This window comes from Watersipora subatra, chromosome 10 (genome assembly GCF_963576615.1).
Source record: "Watersipora subatra chromosome 10, tzWatSuba1.1, whole genome shotgun sequence".
NCBI lineage: Eukaryota > Metazoa > Bryozoa > Gymnolaemata > Cheilostomatida > Watersiporidae > Watersipora > Watersipora subatra.
In genome coordinates this window covers 52,912,828-52,932,091 of record NC_088717.1, presented here as the reverse complement: position 1 = coordinate 52,932,091, position 19,264 = coordinate 52,912,828, and the positions used below count along the sequence as shown (strand labels likewise).

The window sequence follows — 19,264 nt, the reverse complement described above, 5'->3', positions numbered from 1 at the left end:
TTGGGCGCTACGTGTGCAGATAACTGTTTCCTTTTGGTTCAGTATAGATATAATAAGCTAGTTTAGAAACTACCCACTAAGTGGTGTAAAGGTATCGTGACCACCTATGAATCTGATGCTCCAGCTTCCATTCCCGTGCAAGAAATGTTTTTTCTCTAATAGTGGCTTAAAACAAACGGATTGACACTGCTCTTATTATAGTACATATTGGAATTAACTAAGTATGCTCTGCAAGTAATTCATATAATTACTGTAGATGCAAATGCGCAGTAGGGAAACAACGTAAGAGTTTCATCCTAGCAATAATAAATTCATCTTAACAATTATATATTTAATGTATTCATTTATACATTAATTATCATTAAAAGTAGACAGGGAGCTTCTTGACTGTTTGCTGTGCTAGACTAGACTAATTTATTTTGCTGAAAGATTTTCACAAACAAGTCAGCAATGAATCAGACGACACACAATAAGAGAAACAATATTATAGCTGTTAAAATCTAACAATGAACAATCCGCACAGAGGCGGATTTGATCTCAGTACTTTTAGATCTAGAGGTTGCATATTTTGCCATGAAGCTACACAGAATACAATGGAGTTATTGGGCAAATAGTCATTACATTGGTTAAGATACTCATGCTTGAAGCGCTTGCTTGGGGTTAATAACTAGCACCGTTGACTGTCACGCCTAGTGAATATTAAGCTGCCACAAAATAAGTGTCTTGTCTCAGTAAAGATTTAGCTTTCCAGGTAAGTTACTCAAATTCATTACAAAATTGTTACACCACCATGCAACGCCAGCATTCGGTTAGTATATATATAAATGTAATGGTTTGTCGGGTTGTCCAGTTATAGCGATTAAAGATTAACAACGAAAAATCTGTTTTTCTCTGTATTTGAACGCGAAACTTTTTATTCTGCAGTCAGTTACACTACATGTCTAACTGGCTATACTATGATATGATTGCTCCTAATGATCAAAGTGCACTTGGCTTTGTATCCATGCATACAAATGTATTGGTTCGATTTCTGTGAGGTGCAACATGTTTTCTCAATGCTCTTAGCTTCAGACAGTTTGCATGCCACAATTATTGACTGTGTTTCATGAACAAAACTTTGCTTTTTTTCCTTATGTACAATTTTATGTTAGTTTTTAGTTTGTTTTAATTAAAAATAACTTTGATTTATCTAAATACTAACTAAACGTTTGCATAAGCTTTTAAATGTTTAAAGTTATACACCTTCAAAATCCGACCTTCAAATTACGCGCACAATTAGCTCTTGCACTACAGAAGGTGATCGAGAGGTGAGGATGATAGCATGCCTGGCTGAGTGTCTGCTTTCAAATCTCATGCTATATAATCTTTGTCCCATCATCTAACTCTGGCTTCGGATAGACATGTCTCTTATTCTAGTGAAGCTTGTACTATTTCTCATGTACACAATAGTAACTTGTATTCCACACTTTACATTTACCTTCAGGTGACAAAGCGTTTTACTCTTATAACTACAATCAATAATCTTTACTATAATAAAAGCACTGTCTGTCTGTCCGTTTGTCCAAAAACACGCTAAGAGTGTTAGAAAAAAATATTGCATCACATGCGATTCAGATTCAAACCTGGGGCTTTCGATTCAAAAGCAAGCACACTACTGCTACACCATACAGGCCTACCACAAAAGGTCTACTACAATAATCCTCCATATACTGATTAATCATGACAATCTTCCACAGCTCATCATGGGACTGGCAATTTTGCTAGTACTGCTAATAGAGTTAGTACTGGTTGAGCATATTATTATGAAAAAGGTGCCACTTTGCTTTAAATTTGATCAGGAGCGATAGTTCCTGATTATATAACTACTTGTAGAATTATTAACTCGATTCATGAGTTCAAAATAATATCATAATTGAGCGGCGTTTAAAAGCTGGCTTCTGCATGAGCTCAAAGCAGTAATGACAGGCTGGCTAAACTTTCGCAATGATAATGAATACTATATATGCTCTGAATACTGTTGTAAGCTGCCAGGGGTAATCACAAGGATTAAATGCTAATCAATTTTCACAAGTAAAGAACCTTGACAAAATACACTGAACAGATGAAGGCTGGTGTGCGAGGGTCGTGGGAGGTTTTGCTACCGAGATGGTAACCCCTCTTTTCAGCATGCGCCTTGCATTAACGATTAGCTTGCATAAAATGTTAGCAGAATTCATCAGGAACTATCCTTATTTTTCTATCACATGCAATTATTCTTAATGTTTGAGGTGATCCTGCAGTCAGAATGCTTCAAGATGTTTCAAGTTCATCTTTGAGGAAAGCCAATTTTAATTGGTTTTGACTTTCCATTGCAACTTTGCTATGCAATCACCAGCGATGCAGCTTTGCATGACACGAGCTGTCAAGTTCCCTGCCACATTGTTTGCTACATGAGATTCCTACTAGGGCTGTTATGGAAATCACTTTTTAGCCTCTCACAGCATCCATATACCATGTTTATATCATTTTAACTATAATATAGTAGAGGTTAAATACTTCATGTCATTCTGAAGCCATTATGGCTACTTACATGTAGTAAGTCTCCAATGCAGTGTAAACAGTGTTTTCAATTTTTAATCAATTTTTCTATTAGCGGGTTTGTTTAATTCATTGTGCCTACAAATATATAGAGACAATATTTTTAATAAGCATAAAAGGTCAAAGGTCAAAGTTTAACGTATCTTATTGTAACTCATTCACTAATGTGGGGAGAATAGAATTAGCTTTTGCTCGCAGTCCTTCTTTTGAGCGCTGTTTACAAAGAAGAGTTTGTGGCCTGTACAACAAAACAAGCCTGGACACATATAAAACATGAACATAAAACAACACTTTACTCACAACCAGTGATGGAAGCAGCTGCCTCTATTTAGCAAATTATGGACACTACCAAAAACTTTGCTTCTACTCTATACCATCTGTATATATATAAGAGGATCAATTGACGACCAAAGTTAATCTCTTCGAAATGACATAGACATATAGAGATGAACGTCGAGCACGAACCAACGTCGTAGCTGTCGCAAAAGATTTTAGCCAAAAGTCGTTCAAGTTATATATATATATATATCATTTACATCCTAGTCTTATCCATTTATGACATGGTTTTGCTTAGATTCACAAGTGATGTAGTTATAAATAAGTCAGCAGTAACCTAGGGAAAACATCTGTGGCGGCATGCCAATCATTTATACATATTTACCAGTTTTTTATTAGCGAGTTGGTTAGCTAATTCTAGTAAATATATTATAGCTCTGGTTTATTAATGACTTCACCGGTAACCTTCGTGTCTCCTCTAGTGTCTTTCACAACAATAGCATCGAACAACTGTTTTACACATTATCTCTGACACAGCAGCTACTGTTTGCTCATGCACTAGCCCACTACTACATAACCATTCACAAATATTGTTAAAGATAAACTTACTCAAAACTTTATTATATTTTACTAGAAATTTTTTGGTATTTCTCAATCATTTGAATTTGTTTTTTTTCCGTTTGAGGGGATTTGGCTGCCAGGATGCTTCAAGATTAAAATAAACCAAACTTCATCACGATTAAAATGCTCAGATCAAGCGCAAGTGCAATTATGATGTCTATAGTTGCAAAGAGACTAACAGAATAGAGACTTTTAACTTGAACTTGTGATGGAACTTGAACGCAATAGACGATGTCAACCATAGCAATGATATCAACTAGTCACATCATTTCGCACATGTTTTCCTTATGAGCACTTAAACAGCGATAAAATTTTGTCTATTTTAATATTGAAGCAACCTGGCAGTTAGATTGCATCGAACATCAAAAACAATTGCACAGGATAGTAAATACCAATATTTTCTGGTAAAATCTACTAAAGTTTTGTATAAGGTCATCCTTAATGGTTGACTTTAAGGATGACACAACTCCTACTAGTTTGGAATTTCTTTCTCACGCTCCAAAAAACTTTTAAGTTTGACTTGCAACAAAATTCACATTACAGTTAATTGGTATCAAAAGATTCACCATGTCTTACTCTGTTGTGTTGTAAGTGCCAAATATGTGGAAATGTGATTACAAGCTCTTAAAAGCTCAAAAACGAAAAGCCGCCGTAGATTGGAATCTCTTTATTTCGATGACGTAGCCACAGAATTTGGTTATCGTCTTGTCAAGTATGTTCTTATGTGAATTTAAAGGCCAATACAAAGCTCACTATAAAACTTATTGTAGTACTAGTTTATGACAAACACTTCGGGTTTTACCGAAGACCCCATATCAAATATAGATGCTCGCTACTTCACAGTTTTGCTTCGGCATTAATCAATAGTCAAGTCGTAATCTGATCATGTGACCCAATACTTCGCAAATAGTTTTTGCAGCACTTTTCGATTATCACAGGTGACCAACAGGCTCGTCATGATTATCAGACAATGATATGCACTCCTTCGAGCTAAAGTTAAAAAGTTTAACGATGTTTTACGATAAGTTATAAGATATCAGTGCTAAAAGTGACAGCATTACAATGACGATAAAACAGGCGCGTAAGAACAATAGACATAGTTTTATTGAATGCGTGAAGTACATTTGTGAAAATATTTCGACGAATAAGATTGCAAGAAAGTGTGAACAGAAACCATCTCTCACGATTACATCACATTTGAGCCGTTTTGGAAAGGGAATCCAAACTACGGCAGTCTCGTGTGGCTTCGATTTTCTGTTCGTTTTTTAGCTTTTAAGAGCTTGTAATCACCTTTCCACATATTTTGCACCTACAACACAACAGAGTAAGACATGGTGAATCTGTTCATATCAAATAACTGTAATGTGAATTTTGTTTCAAGTCAACCTTTAATGCTTGCAACTAGCCAGTAAGTTTCCAATTATGTTTTTATGGTTTCAGAGTTGAAGACGCAAAACTTGACAATATTTCATAACTAGAATGCTTCGCTGCTTGGTAACAATTGGTATCTGTGCCGGAATCATGGGAAGCCTGCTGCAAGATGAGTTTCGTATACCAATCATGACTGAGAGCGGCGAGGAAAACGTCATGTATGTTCGTAACCCGTATACAGCTTCCTGTCAGAGGATATATGGTGACTACGGAGAGGCTTGCAAGTTCTACGGCGAATGTTGCCAGGATCCTGTTAGAATCAGAGAGCAACTTGCACCAGGAACATTTGAATGTCAGAATGTTGGACAGACACAAGGTATTATGACCTAGAGCATTCAAGTAACATCTAACACTCATTAGTTTTTATGTATTTTGTACACTGTTCATTAGCTTATATCAATTACCAGTACACTTGCAGTCTCAAGCCTTGTGAGGGATCATCATTATGTGCCCAATTACTTTGCATTGCTGCTCTTTGTTTCTGTGGTGCAGTTGGTAGCATGCTTGACTGCAAAGCCGGTTATCTGAGTTTAAATCGTGTGTGATGCAATCTTTTTTCCTAACCTTAAAGCTGAAAGATTGACAGATGTGCCATTAAAGCGTACATAATAAGTACTGCTTTCATTACCTCTTCAACCTCCTCCTCCACTGGTGGCCATAGACGGGTTGCCTACCATGTGTCATCAGCTTGTAATCCATGCCAATTTGGCTAAAGAAAATTGATAGTCCTGATGGTTTTAGAGCTGCTTTGAAGTAGTACCTGTTGGACTCTCTGGAATAGATTTGTTCCGATTTCTACTGCTTAGAAAACCTTGTTTTTCTTCATTGACAATCAATCTCATCTGTTAACTCGGCTCTGTACCTTGAGTATCCATGCTACTGCGCATATGGGCCCTCATGCACCTTACTTTTGCTATAATCTTGTTATGTTATGATTTAATGTGAAATAAAACAAAAAGTATATACAGAATAAACCTACTCATAGAACTAAAAATCTTCATCCTTTTTAGGATGCTAATACAGCATTCATCTGAATCTTTGCTGTGAAGCTTGGCTCTAGATAGTTGTAAATTTTACACGATTTGGAAGCCAAATAAGGAGATAAAAGATCAGATAATTTATTGGAGATCGTAGCTATAAAGCTATAAAGCTATAAATTCAATTGTCTCTTTTAACAAAACCTATCAATGTTTGTCATAATTTCCACTGTCAAGCTAGGCATAAAACGTCAAACAACGTTCTCCGTTGTATAGTTGAGTACATGTATGATTTATTTGACAGAAGAACGGAGGAGTGCTGAAAGTTGGAATAAAATTTGAATAACTCAGCCCAAATTTACACATACATCTCAAAGTATAATATTTAAACAGTTCGGGAGTTTTGTCCTATTAGGACATGTGCACAAATCACTATTTCATATTGCTTTCCAGGTTTTGATTGTCTTTCAAACTTATTAAATGACTTTTATTTTAATACTACAATTTTTGTTGGCTTTTCACATTTCAATGTCTTTTACAGTTGCTATAGTGATTAAATTATTTTTTCAGTTGTAAAAATTTAATGAACAATATATCTCTTAGACTAACTTTTTAAGTATTTCAAAAGCTACGTGTATATCAACCAGCTAAACAACCTTCCACAAGCAAGCTATCATATATAGAAAATAAGTGGTTCGAAAGGAGTAAAGTTAAACTTAACACATGTATGCAGTCTGCATATGTCTGCTAAATTGAAGGCCACTGAAAGTTTAGTGCAGCCATCCCGACAGTCTGTCCGGAAAGCTCCCCAATTTTCAATTGCTTCATTTATTATTGAGTAGAGTTGTCATGAAAAGTTTAATATTAAAATGCCTATGAAGGCGGAGTTATCTACACTGCTAAAAAAATCTTATTTTTCGGGTTTACATTTATGATCTCTGCAGCCCATGGTTCTGCTAAACACTTTATAATTGTTATCAACATTGATAATCTATAAATGTACTCTAATTATTTGTAATAAATATTTTATAACAAAAACATTTAAATACTGTAGTTTTTATAATAGAAAACCTTCCTAATATTTAATAGCTAGGGTTAGTATGTTTTATAATGACGGTGTATCTATACTGAGTGCGTTAAGTTTTCTGGATAAATTGGCAAATTGTAATAAAGTAAAATTATAAAAAAGAATTAAAATATTAGAATACTTATTTGAACTGGAATTTGAATATAAGTTTTAAATGAAATATTGAATTAGGCCTATATGTAAAGAACTGCATGAATTTATTATTTTGGCTAGACACACAAAAGTAGGTAAATATTAACTAAAGTAAATTGGTCTTTCAGGTTATTTGGTAGTGAGATGCCCAGATGGCACCGAGGAAGAACTGCAAAATCTGTGTACGAAAACCATCGAAGCAGGAAGCGGAGGTACGTTGAGAAACTTTATGGTCAGACATTAGAGTCAATTCATTTTTTCTCACATATTCCGCAAAGACTAAAAACCAAACATACTCATGTAAGTTGTAGCTTTTTTGCAAATTGCTAATTAATCTGAAAACTCTGTTAGAGATAAAATGTGAACTTTAAGTTAGAGGTCAAATCATTTTTATTTTCAATAACTTGTATTTATTAATAGTGAATATTTTTATTCTTAAATAATCATCTATTTAAATTAGCCAAAAAGAGTGCCAAAAAGTTATAATATTTTATGCTCTCTGATTTTAGATCTTGGTATATCAAGCTGGCCGGTGACAGCTGCCCACACAGGGGTAACTTACAGAAACATGCATTGTGCCATCTGCAATGGAGCTCTTCATCCAATCACAAACACTAAACTCGCTAGCCTTTCGGATCCGCAAGGACGGCTTGAGTTTTGGACTATGGAGATCCTATGTGATAACAATACAGTTGAAAGAATTGTGGAAGATGAGAGCTTCTATGTAACAACAGAAGTGCTTCAGGACTTCATTAGAGAGAAGTACGTCACTTTTATCTATATTAGTTTAGGTTCTAAGGCTTATGCAGAATATCGCTCAAGTTAAACCATAACTGCCACGAACAACTTTTATCATATTTACTAGGTAAATCAGACATGCTGATTCCGATTTTGTAATCAAAATAAAGATTAGGCCACTAACTTTCAGAGTAATGAAGAACTTTTTATAGCGTTTTAATATCTGTCTCAAAAACAACACGATCGGCATAACAAGCTCCGCCCATAAATACTTGACGTAACCTAGCTTTTTAGGAACAGAAGTTACGTAGGGATGTTTAAACCGATTTAGAATAATAGATATGGGTATTTTAAAATCCATTAATATCTAAATTCAGCCTTAAAAATAATATCAGTTTTTTCTGAAAGGTAGATAAGCTATTTAGCATTGCATATTTAAAAAGCGCAATAACAACGCTAGCTCGTGATAAAACCACGCTTTTTGAGCTCATTTTTCTCGGCGTCCAGCCCATTTAAACGTCATGTAACAAGCTGCGAGCAATTTTAAATAGTTTATATCCCTTTCATAAAAAGCTAAAACTATTTTACAGGCTGGATTTAGATAATAATGGGTTTTAAGACACCCATCTCTATTATTCTAAGTCGGACTAAACATTCCTAACTTCTGTTTCTGAAAAAGCTAGGTTGCGTCATATATTTATGGGCGGAGCTTGTAATGCCGATTGTGTTGTTTTTGAAACGGATATTGAAACGCTTTAAAAAAGCCTAAATGACTTTGAATGTTAGTGGGCTAATCTTTATTTTGAGTACAAAATCGGAATCAGCGTGTCTGATTCACCTAGAAAATACGATAAAAGTTGTTCGTGACAGTTATGGTTTAACGTTTAGCTGTGCGATGGACCGCAACGGTTGGCTGTTTTGACGTCATCACCAACAATAAAGCCTGGTTCCCATCTCGATTGCGAAACCCCGGCGCTAATCTTGCGTAACAAAACACTTGCGACGCTCGGTTCGGCGGCTTCTGTTCACATAAGCTGCATCGATAATAGTCGCATAAAAAATGTTCACTCGCTATGGCGTTTTGATCATGCTGATTTTTCACCTGTATAGGGCATTTCAGGAAGGTTTTGCTTGCCGCTCTTCACAAAATTTGAACAGCGCTAAACTTTCGCGTTGACCGTCGGCAACTACCCGCAGTACTCGGCGCCTAGGTTCATATTTCACCGCTAATAGCCTGTGGTGATGTCACTAGTGCTTGTGGCATATACGAGACTAAGGGTTTAGGTGTACAAACTAGGAGTGAGTAACTGCCGGTGACTATTAACCAACAACCAATAGAAATTAGGAATTTGCATTCCTCAAATCGTGAGTCCTGTTTTTATCTTTACCTAGATCTTTGCGACATCGCAGACATAGCATGTTTTAGGAACTGTTGAAATTGGATCTTATGCTGTCAGCAAGCAGCCAAACAAGACTCTAACAGTTGTGTTCATTGGTGTCAAAGTCCGACACATTGGAAGTCTATTGTAACGTCACTATCAATGATTACATTAGGGGCTCATCACAACATTATGTCATAGCAGCTAATCAATGGAGTCAATCGCACAGCTAAACGTTGATTTGAACGATAGTCTGCGCAGGATTTAAGAGTCATACAATACATAATGAACTAAGCATGAAATTCTTTCTCACTTTTGCTGAACTTTCTAAGCAGGAACGAAGAAACAAACCATAATATCATTACTGGTAGTAATGCACAACTGATTCTATAACTGTTTTTGTTAGCATTTTGACTTTGTTCCCTGTGTGGTTTTTAAAATGAAAACTGCTCAACTAATCTTGGTATAATCTCTATTGATAAATCTTACACTGATACTGGTTTGTGGAAACGCGGTACGTTTACACGGTTTTGGCAAATTTCATCCAAGCTTCCCATGCTCTGTGCTTTCAGTCATGCCGCCAAGTATATTTGGTTTCAAAACTCCAAATGGCTCCTAAGAACCAGCCTACTAAATACTCAAGTGCAGAGTATCTGATTGACAATGAAATATATCAGGGACATCGCTTAATTACTTTTTGCTAGCATACCACAAAAATTTTGGGATTTTGTAGAGAAACCAAATAGATGATTTTTGCAGTCGCTGTACCGTTCAAAGTACTTAATCTTTCTTTTGTCATAATAATGACGGAGTAGTTACATGTATTTCTGTTGACATCAAAGGTCTGCAGAAAATACCTCACCCCATTAAAGATCATCAAGTTTTCTTACAAGGCCACCTTTTACTATGCCGTGGCGAAGTTGCGTGATCAGATCTGATGGTTTTGCAGCAACTGTTGGAAAAAGTTAGTTCCTACATTTGTTGGCATCCATCATGAGAACTGCGGAGCCTATGTGGCGCATTGCCCAGAAGACTATCCAGAAGATGACATCAAAGAGCTTTGTGAGAAAGGGCCAACCAATCAACTGTGCATGAAAACTGGAGACAGATTTCCCTGCTCAGAAGGCTCTTACAAAAATCTTTTTTGTCAAAAATGCTGGATAGGTTATGAGTTCCATGCCTTGAAAGCAAATTCCCCTCGTTTGGATGGTAAGTTTAGTGATGTCATAATACAGTGACCTAGCTTACAATAAATCTACTCTAAACAGCATGTTTAGCAAAGAGGAGTCTATTTTAAAAAGATTGCACCCTTTCGTATTATGCAAAAACTTTTTTCAAAAGTCTTACTAATGTCCCTACCAAGGTCACCACTAAAGTCAATACTAAGGTCACTACCAAGGTCACTACTAAGGTCACTACTAAAGTCACTACCAAGGTCACTACTAAGGTCGCTACTAAGGTCGCTACTAAGGTCGCTACTAAGGTCACTACTAAGGTCGCTACTAAGTTCGCTACTAATGTCATTATCAAGGTCATTATCAAGGTCAATACCAAGGCCACTACCAAGTTCACTACTAAGGCCACTACAAGGTCATTACTAAGGCCCCAAATAAATCTTTGCTCATTTGTTACTTTAAAAGCATATGTTGACAGTCTTCTGTTTACAACTGTTTTTTCAATTCATCGCAATGAAACTATGCAATAAACTTGTGTATACCTGTTAAATGGGATGTAGCTTATAACAAGTATTTGTGTTCTTGTGTAACACAACAAAAAATGAAAAATAGCAGATCTGCATAAAAGCTAATTTTCTATAACACAAAACAGAAGTAAGACATCGTTAGCTGGCAATATGTTAGTTGAAAATCTGCCATTAAATCTCACTCTAGCTGTAATGAACACTTCAGTCAATAATCTGAACAATATGCTTTACAAAGGTTATTTTTTCCTTCATTCATGTTGGTTATAAGAACACACTGTACAAAATGATATTTTGTGTCCAATTTGAAAATCAAAATTGCACAACAATTTGGTTGTATTGGAATATTTTCGACAACAAGATGCAGCTACAATAAAGTAATAATTTCTTTTACAATAATAGTTGGTGTTATCATGTCTTAAACTTTCTCCCAAATAGCTTTTAAAGTTTTGAATCTTACCCAAAGTTAATCAATCACTGGTTTTTAACTTAGTCCGTATTTATTAACACAAAGTTTTAATAGATTTTATTAAAAAGTATCGCTATTTTTTTTATCATTTGCAATTGTTTTAAATGTTTGAGGTGATCTGACTGCCAGGACGTTTAAAGATAACTTTAGACAAAACTGTAAACTTATAAGTCTTTAGACTATCCTCTGTAACTGTTAGTCTTGTATATTTGAAAGCTAAACAGCAACTGACTTACTACATAAGTGAGACAAGAGAGTAAAAGGATTATTACATAACAATTACATAACAGGTGAGTAAGTCAATATGAACAAAGAGTATGACAACAGCTATATATAAATACAAGATAATGACAGTAGTCAAAGTCTAAAACTAGTACATATTCAACACTCCCACATAGTTTTGACATGCACACTTATTAATCTGTTAGCCCCATGTTCTGCCGATGTACTACAAAGCGGTCTCTGCATAGGGGTTTAGTTAAGATGTCGGCAGTCATATCAGCGGATGGACAGTATTTAATAAGAATGTGTCCATTTGCAACAGCTTCTCTCAGAAAGTGATATTTGATGTCAATATGTTTTGTTCGGGATTTTGTTGCGGTGTTCTTAGCTATAGCGATTGCTGCTTGATTGTCAACCATGCATGTTGTAGGCATATGAGCATCCTTGCCATCAATGTCATTGAGTAACTTATGTAACCACATTGCTTCTTGTGTTGCATGAAATAACGAGACGTATTCAGCTTCTGCCGTTGAGACGGCTACAGTATTTTGACGTTTGCTTTGTCAGCTTACAGCTCCACCTGACATTAGAAACACATTACCTGAAGTAGAACATCGATTATCTAAGTCTCCAGCCCAGTTTGCATCGGAATAACCGATGACTTTAGTTTCATCTGACTTGTTGTAGCAAAGTTTAGTTGTCAGTGTTCCTTTGATATAGCGTATGATTCGCTTTACAGCAGTAAGATGAGCTTCTGTTGGACATGAGTTGTACTTTGACACTTCACTTACTGCTTGTGCTATATCTGGACGTGTTGCAACTGAAGCATATAAAAGTGAACCAACCATTGCTTGATACTTTTTTGAATCTACAGGCTTACTGATTCCATCATTTTTTATGAGTTTAACATTTATGTCTGCAGGTGTGGATACCGGGTTTGAGTTTTGCATACCAAAGCGATTGATGACTTGCTGAAGATAGTACTGTTGATCTAGAGATATTGAAGATTCGTGTTGATCAATATTAACTCCCAAGCAATAGTGCAGTGGTCCTAAGTCTTTCATTTTAAACTGATTTGAGAGAGCATGCTTCACTTGCATTAATGATGCATCGTCATCACTCATTATAATGAGATCGTCAACGTATACAGCCATTATAGTTTTGATGCCTGAATTGCTATCCCTAACATATACACATGGGTCAGTAGTGGACTGACAAAAATCTATAGACTTCAGAAAACTATCTAGAGCAAGATTCCAGCATCTAGGGGATTGCTTCAGTCCATAAATAGACTTGTTGAGTTTACACACAAGATGTTCAGATCCAGGTTTAATAAAACCTTCTGGTTGAGACATGTAGACTTCTTCATCAAGTCTGCCATTCAAAAAGGCAGTTACAACGTCCATTTGATGAATGTACATGTTGCGACTAAGACCATATGCCAGTAGCGTACGAATTGTTGCAAAACCAACAACAGGTGAGAATGTCTCATGATAGTCTATTCCATGCTGCTGTGAATAACCCTTAGCTACTAGACAACCTTTGAATCGCTCTATAGTTCCGTCACCTCGATGTTTAGCTTTAAACACCCACTTGCATTCAACAGCACTACGTCCTTGAGGTAACTCTGTAAGATTCCAGGTATTATTATCTATCAGTGACTGATACTCACACCTAGCAGCTTCTATCCATTCCTTATGTTGAGAGCTTTGTTTTGCCTCTGAGAATGTCTCTGGTTCAATTATGTGACCAGCTTGATGAGCAACGTGTTGAGCCTGGCTTACATACTCATCAATTCCATAGCGAACCGGAGGTCTACGTTCGCGAGCAGATATGCGTCGCTGTTGCCCTTCACCAGTGCATTGTCCAGATAGGTTTGGAGTTGTCTGTTCATTTACTGAATGTTCAACAAGAATAGATTTCTGCTTTGTATATTGGTCACATGATGGTTTAACGGTATTTGTAAAGTTTGTTTCATCAAATACCACGTCTCGCCTAGTAGTGACTTTACCAGTCGATTCATCAAGCAGGCGGTATGCCTTTGACTGTTTGCTGTATCCTATAAACCTTAGCTTCTGGCACTTCTTGTCAAGTTTCTGTCGCAGTTGATCTGGAACATGAGCATAAGCAATACATCCAAACACCCTTAGATTGTCTATGTTGGGTTTGCGTTCATACCACTTCTCATACGGTGTGAGATCATTCTTGTGTGAGGAAGTAGGAAGCCGATTTCTAACGTAGGCAGCAGTAGAAATGGCCTCAGCCCAGTATTGCTTTGACAATTTAGCATGGCACAACATTGAACGCGCTGCTTCACACAGAGTTCTATTCATTCGCTCAGCAACACCATTTTGTTCCGGTGAGTAAGCTGATGTGAGTTCATGATGAATACCTTTAGATTTCAAGTAGTCGGTAAATTCTTGAGACAAGTATTCACCACCTCTATCTGATCTCAGTGTTTTAATGGTTTTTCCAGATTGGTTGGTTGTATGTGCTTCAAACTCTTTGAACTTCTCAGGTACCTCAGATTTGTTTCTAAGAAAATACACAGCACAGCATCTAGAAAAATCGTCTATAAAGGTAACAAAGTATTTGCTACCTCCAATTGATTCTGTTTCCATTGTACAAACGTCAGAATGCACTAGTTCCAGCTTCTGGGTAGCCTTGATATCTCCCACAGGTTTGAAGGGTTTACGAGTCATCTTTCCTTCAGCACAGCCTTCACAAAAAGAAATGTCTATTGCAGGTAAGCTTGTAGCACAGACTATATTTCCTTTACTCAGTTTTTTCAGAGTAGTGCTATTCACATGTACTAGACGTTGATGCCAAATCTCTGCGCTAGCAGTGTTTGCATATTGAGTTTCAGTTTGTACACAGTCTAGACTGAACAGCTTATTAGCTAGTGATCCCATGGCCCTAACTCGACCACTAGCATCCTTAATCCAACATCGAGTATGGCCGAACTGAACAATGTAGCCTTTCTGAGTGGCAGCTCGAACTGAAAATAAACTGCTTGTTAGCTGAGGAACATGAAGTACATTGTAAAATGCAGATGCACATTGAACTCTACGGTTGAGCTTTAGCATCACTTTTACAACACCAACTCCCACAGCTTCAACTGTTCGACCATCACCTAGGCTGACCATTGCTATTTGTTCTAGCTTCTTGTAGCTATTAAAACTTTCCCTGTTAGGTGTCATATGACACGATGCTCCCGAGTCAATTAGCCAGGATGAGCTACAGTGCAATGAAGATGTATTGCTATGATGAGTGATAAATGTAAATTCATTGCCTACACAGCCATTGTCATTTTTACGTTCAAAATGGTTTTGCAGCCGCTTCCATGCTACATCAGGTGCTTCTGTATCTGTTATTAAGTAGAGAAGTTTAGTACTAACAGATAGAGCAATTACTGAGAAAGCCTTACGATACCTGGATTTAAAAGCAGTTTTCAGCGCTTGATCAGCTGAACCTTCTGGTGCTTTCTCAGTACCATCCACGATATCGTATAGATCCTTTAGCAGCAAAATGTGTTTCATCTGGAACTTCCATGTCTGATAGTTCTGACTGTCCAACTTATCTATTGTCCATTTATCACTATCCATTGTAGAATGAGAGGTAGAATCTATGTTCTGGTTCAGTAGTGCTTGTTTCACTGTTCACGGTATCAATTGTTTAACTCCTGGTTCACCAGTCGTTGTTCAGTCAGTATAATAGCCGATTACCCTTTTTCTGGTATCAAACTCATGTACAGCTTCTTTGTTTGCCTGCCTGGGCCCATAACCTGTTAGTCTTGTATATTTGAAAGCTAAACAGCAACTGACTTACTACATAAGTGAGACAAGAGAGTAAAAGGATTATTACATAACAATTACATAACAGGTGAGTAAGTCAATATGAACAAAGAGTATGACAACAGCTATATATAAATACAAGATAATGACAGTAGTCAAAGTCTAAAACTAGTACATATTCAACAGTAACTATTGATGTCATGATCTGACCTTCGCTTGACCTGAAGGTTTTAACCACGATCAAGTTTTGTCAATTTTAATTATGAAACATCCTGGCAGTCAGATCACCTCAAACACCAAAAACAATTGTGATTGACAAAAATATACAATAATTTCAAATAGATTCTACTAAATTTCTTTGCAAGTTTATCTTCAAAGTAGTTAATTCTAAGGCATGAATCCATCGCTTTTTTGACGTCATCAAGTCGTTTGCACATGCGCTCGTTTACGAAAAAGCCGCCATATTTGTAGAAAACAATCATTTTTCTTTGATTTATTAGTACTTTTAAGTGTTGTTTTGATACTATAATAAAAAAATTGCAAACAAAAACATCGTTTTCAGATTATCATTGCAAAAGCTTCGTGTTTCTAACGATAAAATTGTCTATAAAGATGGCCGACAACGATAAAATGACGTCACGAAAAAACGAAGGCAAAATAAATGTCACGAAAAAACGTCAATTGAAAAGACATGCAAAAGATATTTCACTTGAGGTGTATGTTTGCTGCCAACTAACGCTTGAACATAGCGATTATTATGTAATGAAAACTCAATAGAAGAAAATAGAACTACATGTAGTTACTAGCAGTTAAAAAGCTGATCAAATGCAAAATTAAACAATTTATTGTTAACACTTGGCACTTTGGTAGCAGTCTGATCTAGATGAAATAATTTTTCTAACTACAAATTTTGCTAGTCTTTATATAAATATAATCGCTGTAGCTGTTTTAAACATTTGTTTTTTGTAAATAAATTTCAGAGAGAAGATTCTGCAGCTAAATGGCTTTCAAAGGTGAACTGTTCATTGCTCATGGTTCAATAAAGCCTAATAACTGCGACCCGTTCATTTCTATAAAATTAGTCACGAGGTATCTTATCTTGCCTAAGTATTTAACAACTTTTGATAGAACAATAGCCTAATGTTGCTCTGTTTTTGTTGCTTTAACAAAGTTGGCTCTATCATTTGCCGGAATACAAGTAGCTTTTGTAGAAAAAAAAACATAATAATTTTTCATGTATAAATGTTGGCTCTACCAGCAGGCAATTGTACTTTTCAATATTTTTATGTATACACCAACATAAAAAATGTAATCTTTTGGATTTTTCTGCTTTCCCCAATTGTAGCAATGCGATAAATATCTATAGCTATCTTGTGGCAAAAATAATATAAAGAGAGTTGCTACTTGGTATTGAGCAGAAGCTACTATTGAGAAAAAAAATTTTAATTCTTTTAGGTAAATATTGTAGTGCTTTTTAAGCTTCTCTTTTGAGTATTGCAGTTCGAGCATCACAGACATGTAATTGCCCTTTCCGTTGCAGTTTTTTAGCTCTTTTCGATTCTGTTCACAGTTGAAAAACATACCCTTTATTAATTGTCAAAAGGTTCAGAAACTAAAAGTTGTAATAATATGTAAGATGGTTTAATTATCTGCAGATTTCTGTTTATAGTAACATTAAAAGGTAGCAAAGTAAATTATTGGCTAAAGCCAATAATTAATCATAATCAATAATAATCAATTATAATCATAGCCAATAATAATCGATTACTCTAAAAGATCTAAAATTATAGTCTTTCTACACTTAACAAATTTTGAAACGCTTTCTTTTAGTCTTCCATATTTTTAAAAACACTACTCTATAGATTACATACAATAAATATATGTCACTTCTTGCTGGCCCAATCACTTCCACTTTTGTCCGCTACATTGGATTATAATAGATGGGTCAAATTGCAGCTCTACGGCAGTCTGGAACTCTTGGTCCACTGACCTCTGCAGTTTTGGGAAATTCTAATCAAGTCTCAAACAACACTTCCTTGATTCATTCGAGTAGTCATTGTGCTTTTATTTTCATTTAATTAATTAGCCCACTGCTAACCACCGCACTTAAACGCTTGTGATATTGCTATCATTTTCATGTCAAGCCCTTGCTGACATGATGAGTTAAGCAGCCTACTAGATCACTACTATTACGTTTCAGGGACGCTGCTCATGTCTGTCAGACCAATTACACAACTTGGTGAGGTGACTGCCGAGTTTTCAACTGATAATTTTATGGTTTCGTCTCCTTGTCCCCACAATTTTGCAAGTTTATCAAATGAGGACTACCTCTACTTCACTAAAAAGATAATGGATGAAGGTAAAGTGTTCGGTACACCTCTTTTAGCAAGGTAGAGCAAACAAAACACCTCTGGTAGCAAGGTAGAGAATACAGTATACCTCTGTTAGCAAGATATGGTACATCTCTGTTAGCAAATTAGAGTATACAATACACCTCTAGTAGCAAGATGGTGCATATGGTACACTTCTGGTAGCCAGGTGGAACATATAGTACATCTCTGGTAGCATTTTAGGGTGTACATTACACCTCTGGTAGCAAGGTAGAGTATACAGTACATCTCTGATAGCAAGGTTATGTATACAGTATACTTATGGTGGCAAGGTAGAATGTACAGTACATGTCTATTAGTAAGGTAGGTTATATGCTATACCTCTGGTAGCCATGTGGAGAATTTCTCCTATTGCAGGGGGAGAGATATAAACATATAAACTTTTCCTTTCATTATTGCTATTTGTTGTCCCACGACCAAACGAGCGGATGCGAAGTTTGGAAGTTTTCATGATAAACGCATGTGCACACAACTTACGAAAATTATTCATCAACAATGAGACGAACCTTTGTATCAAAATTTCATCAACAAATTTAACCATCGTTTGGTAGATTAGTTGAAGTATAATAACGATACAAAACACATATAGGCCTATTTAAATATGTTACCAAGTCTTTGTAAATTATCGAAAATCTCTTAAAACTTACCCATCTGATCGGATTATACACAAATAGACAGATTTATTTGGACAAAATTCGTTATTATAACTTGCTAAACCTCACTTTTTTCAAAGTTAAGATCCGAAAATGAAATGCCGAGCAACAGGGAATAGAACGATTAAGTCGTGCGCATTTGACGAAAAAAAACCGTGCACATTTCACCAGTCTATAGCATTGTCAAAGGTTTCTGTAATTACCGTAGGAGTACTGAAATCGTTTCATTTCAGTAAAGGAAATGACGATGATATTTTTTTCTAACCATTCTTATGATATTACGATATTTAATTATAAGTTTGGATATTCTTCTTGATATTGTTAGCTATGACGTTTTGTAAACAAATGTAAACAAAATTGTGCATTGGTTTTCTATTATTACTGTATTACTATTACTAAGTTTGTGATATTCTTTTTGATATTGTTAGCTATGACGTTTTGTAAACAAATGTAAACAAAATTGTGCATTGGTTTTCTATTATTGCTGTATTACTATTACTAAGTTTGTGATATTCTTTTTGATATTGTTAGGTATGACGTTTTTAAATGTAAACAAAATTGTGCATTGTTTTTCTATTATTACTGTATTACTGTATTAATAATATTGGTTATTCTAATAATATCAGCGCATTTTACTTCTAATATTGCATTTCTCCTATTGCAGGGGGAGAGATATAAACATATAATCTTTTCCTTTTATTATTGCTGTTTGTCATGACCAAACACTTTTCTAAATAGATTTTCTAAAAGTCTATATATATATCACAACTTCTTAATATTGTTAGCTATGACGTTTTGAAATATAAACAAAATTGTGCA

General features: G+C 35.7%; 2 protein-coding genes across 3 annotated transcripts in view; one reads left to right on the top strand and one right to left on the bottom strand.

Annotated features, from left to right (window-relative positions):
• The window catches only part of LOC137405935 (uncharacterized), a 488,140-nt gene that overhangs the window by 384,019 nt on the left and 84,857 nt on the right, over positions 1 to 19,264 (bottom strand). The window lies entirely within an intron of this gene.
• LOC137405949 (uncharacterized) overlaps positions 1 to 19,264 on the top strand; it is a 32,809-nt gene that overhangs the window by 2,815 nt on the left and 10,730 nt on the right. For both annotated transcript variants that reach the window (XM_068092431.1, XM_068092430.1), the window contains exons 2-6: positions 4,915 to 5,221; positions 7,230 to 7,313; positions 7,611 to 7,863; positions 10,168 to 10,427; positions 17,603 to 17,761. In XM_068092431.1, the coding sequence (XP_067948532.1) occupies positions 4,954 to 5,221; positions 7,230 to 7,313; positions 7,611 to 7,863; positions 10,168 to 10,427; positions 17,603 to 17,761 (1,024 nt within the window). In that variant the 5' untranslated portion in view covers positions 4,915 to 4,953. The remainder of the gene's footprint in view (positions 1 to 4,914; positions 5,222 to 7,229; positions 7,314 to 7,610; positions 7,864 to 10,167; positions 10,428 to 17,602; positions 17,762 to 19,264) is intronic.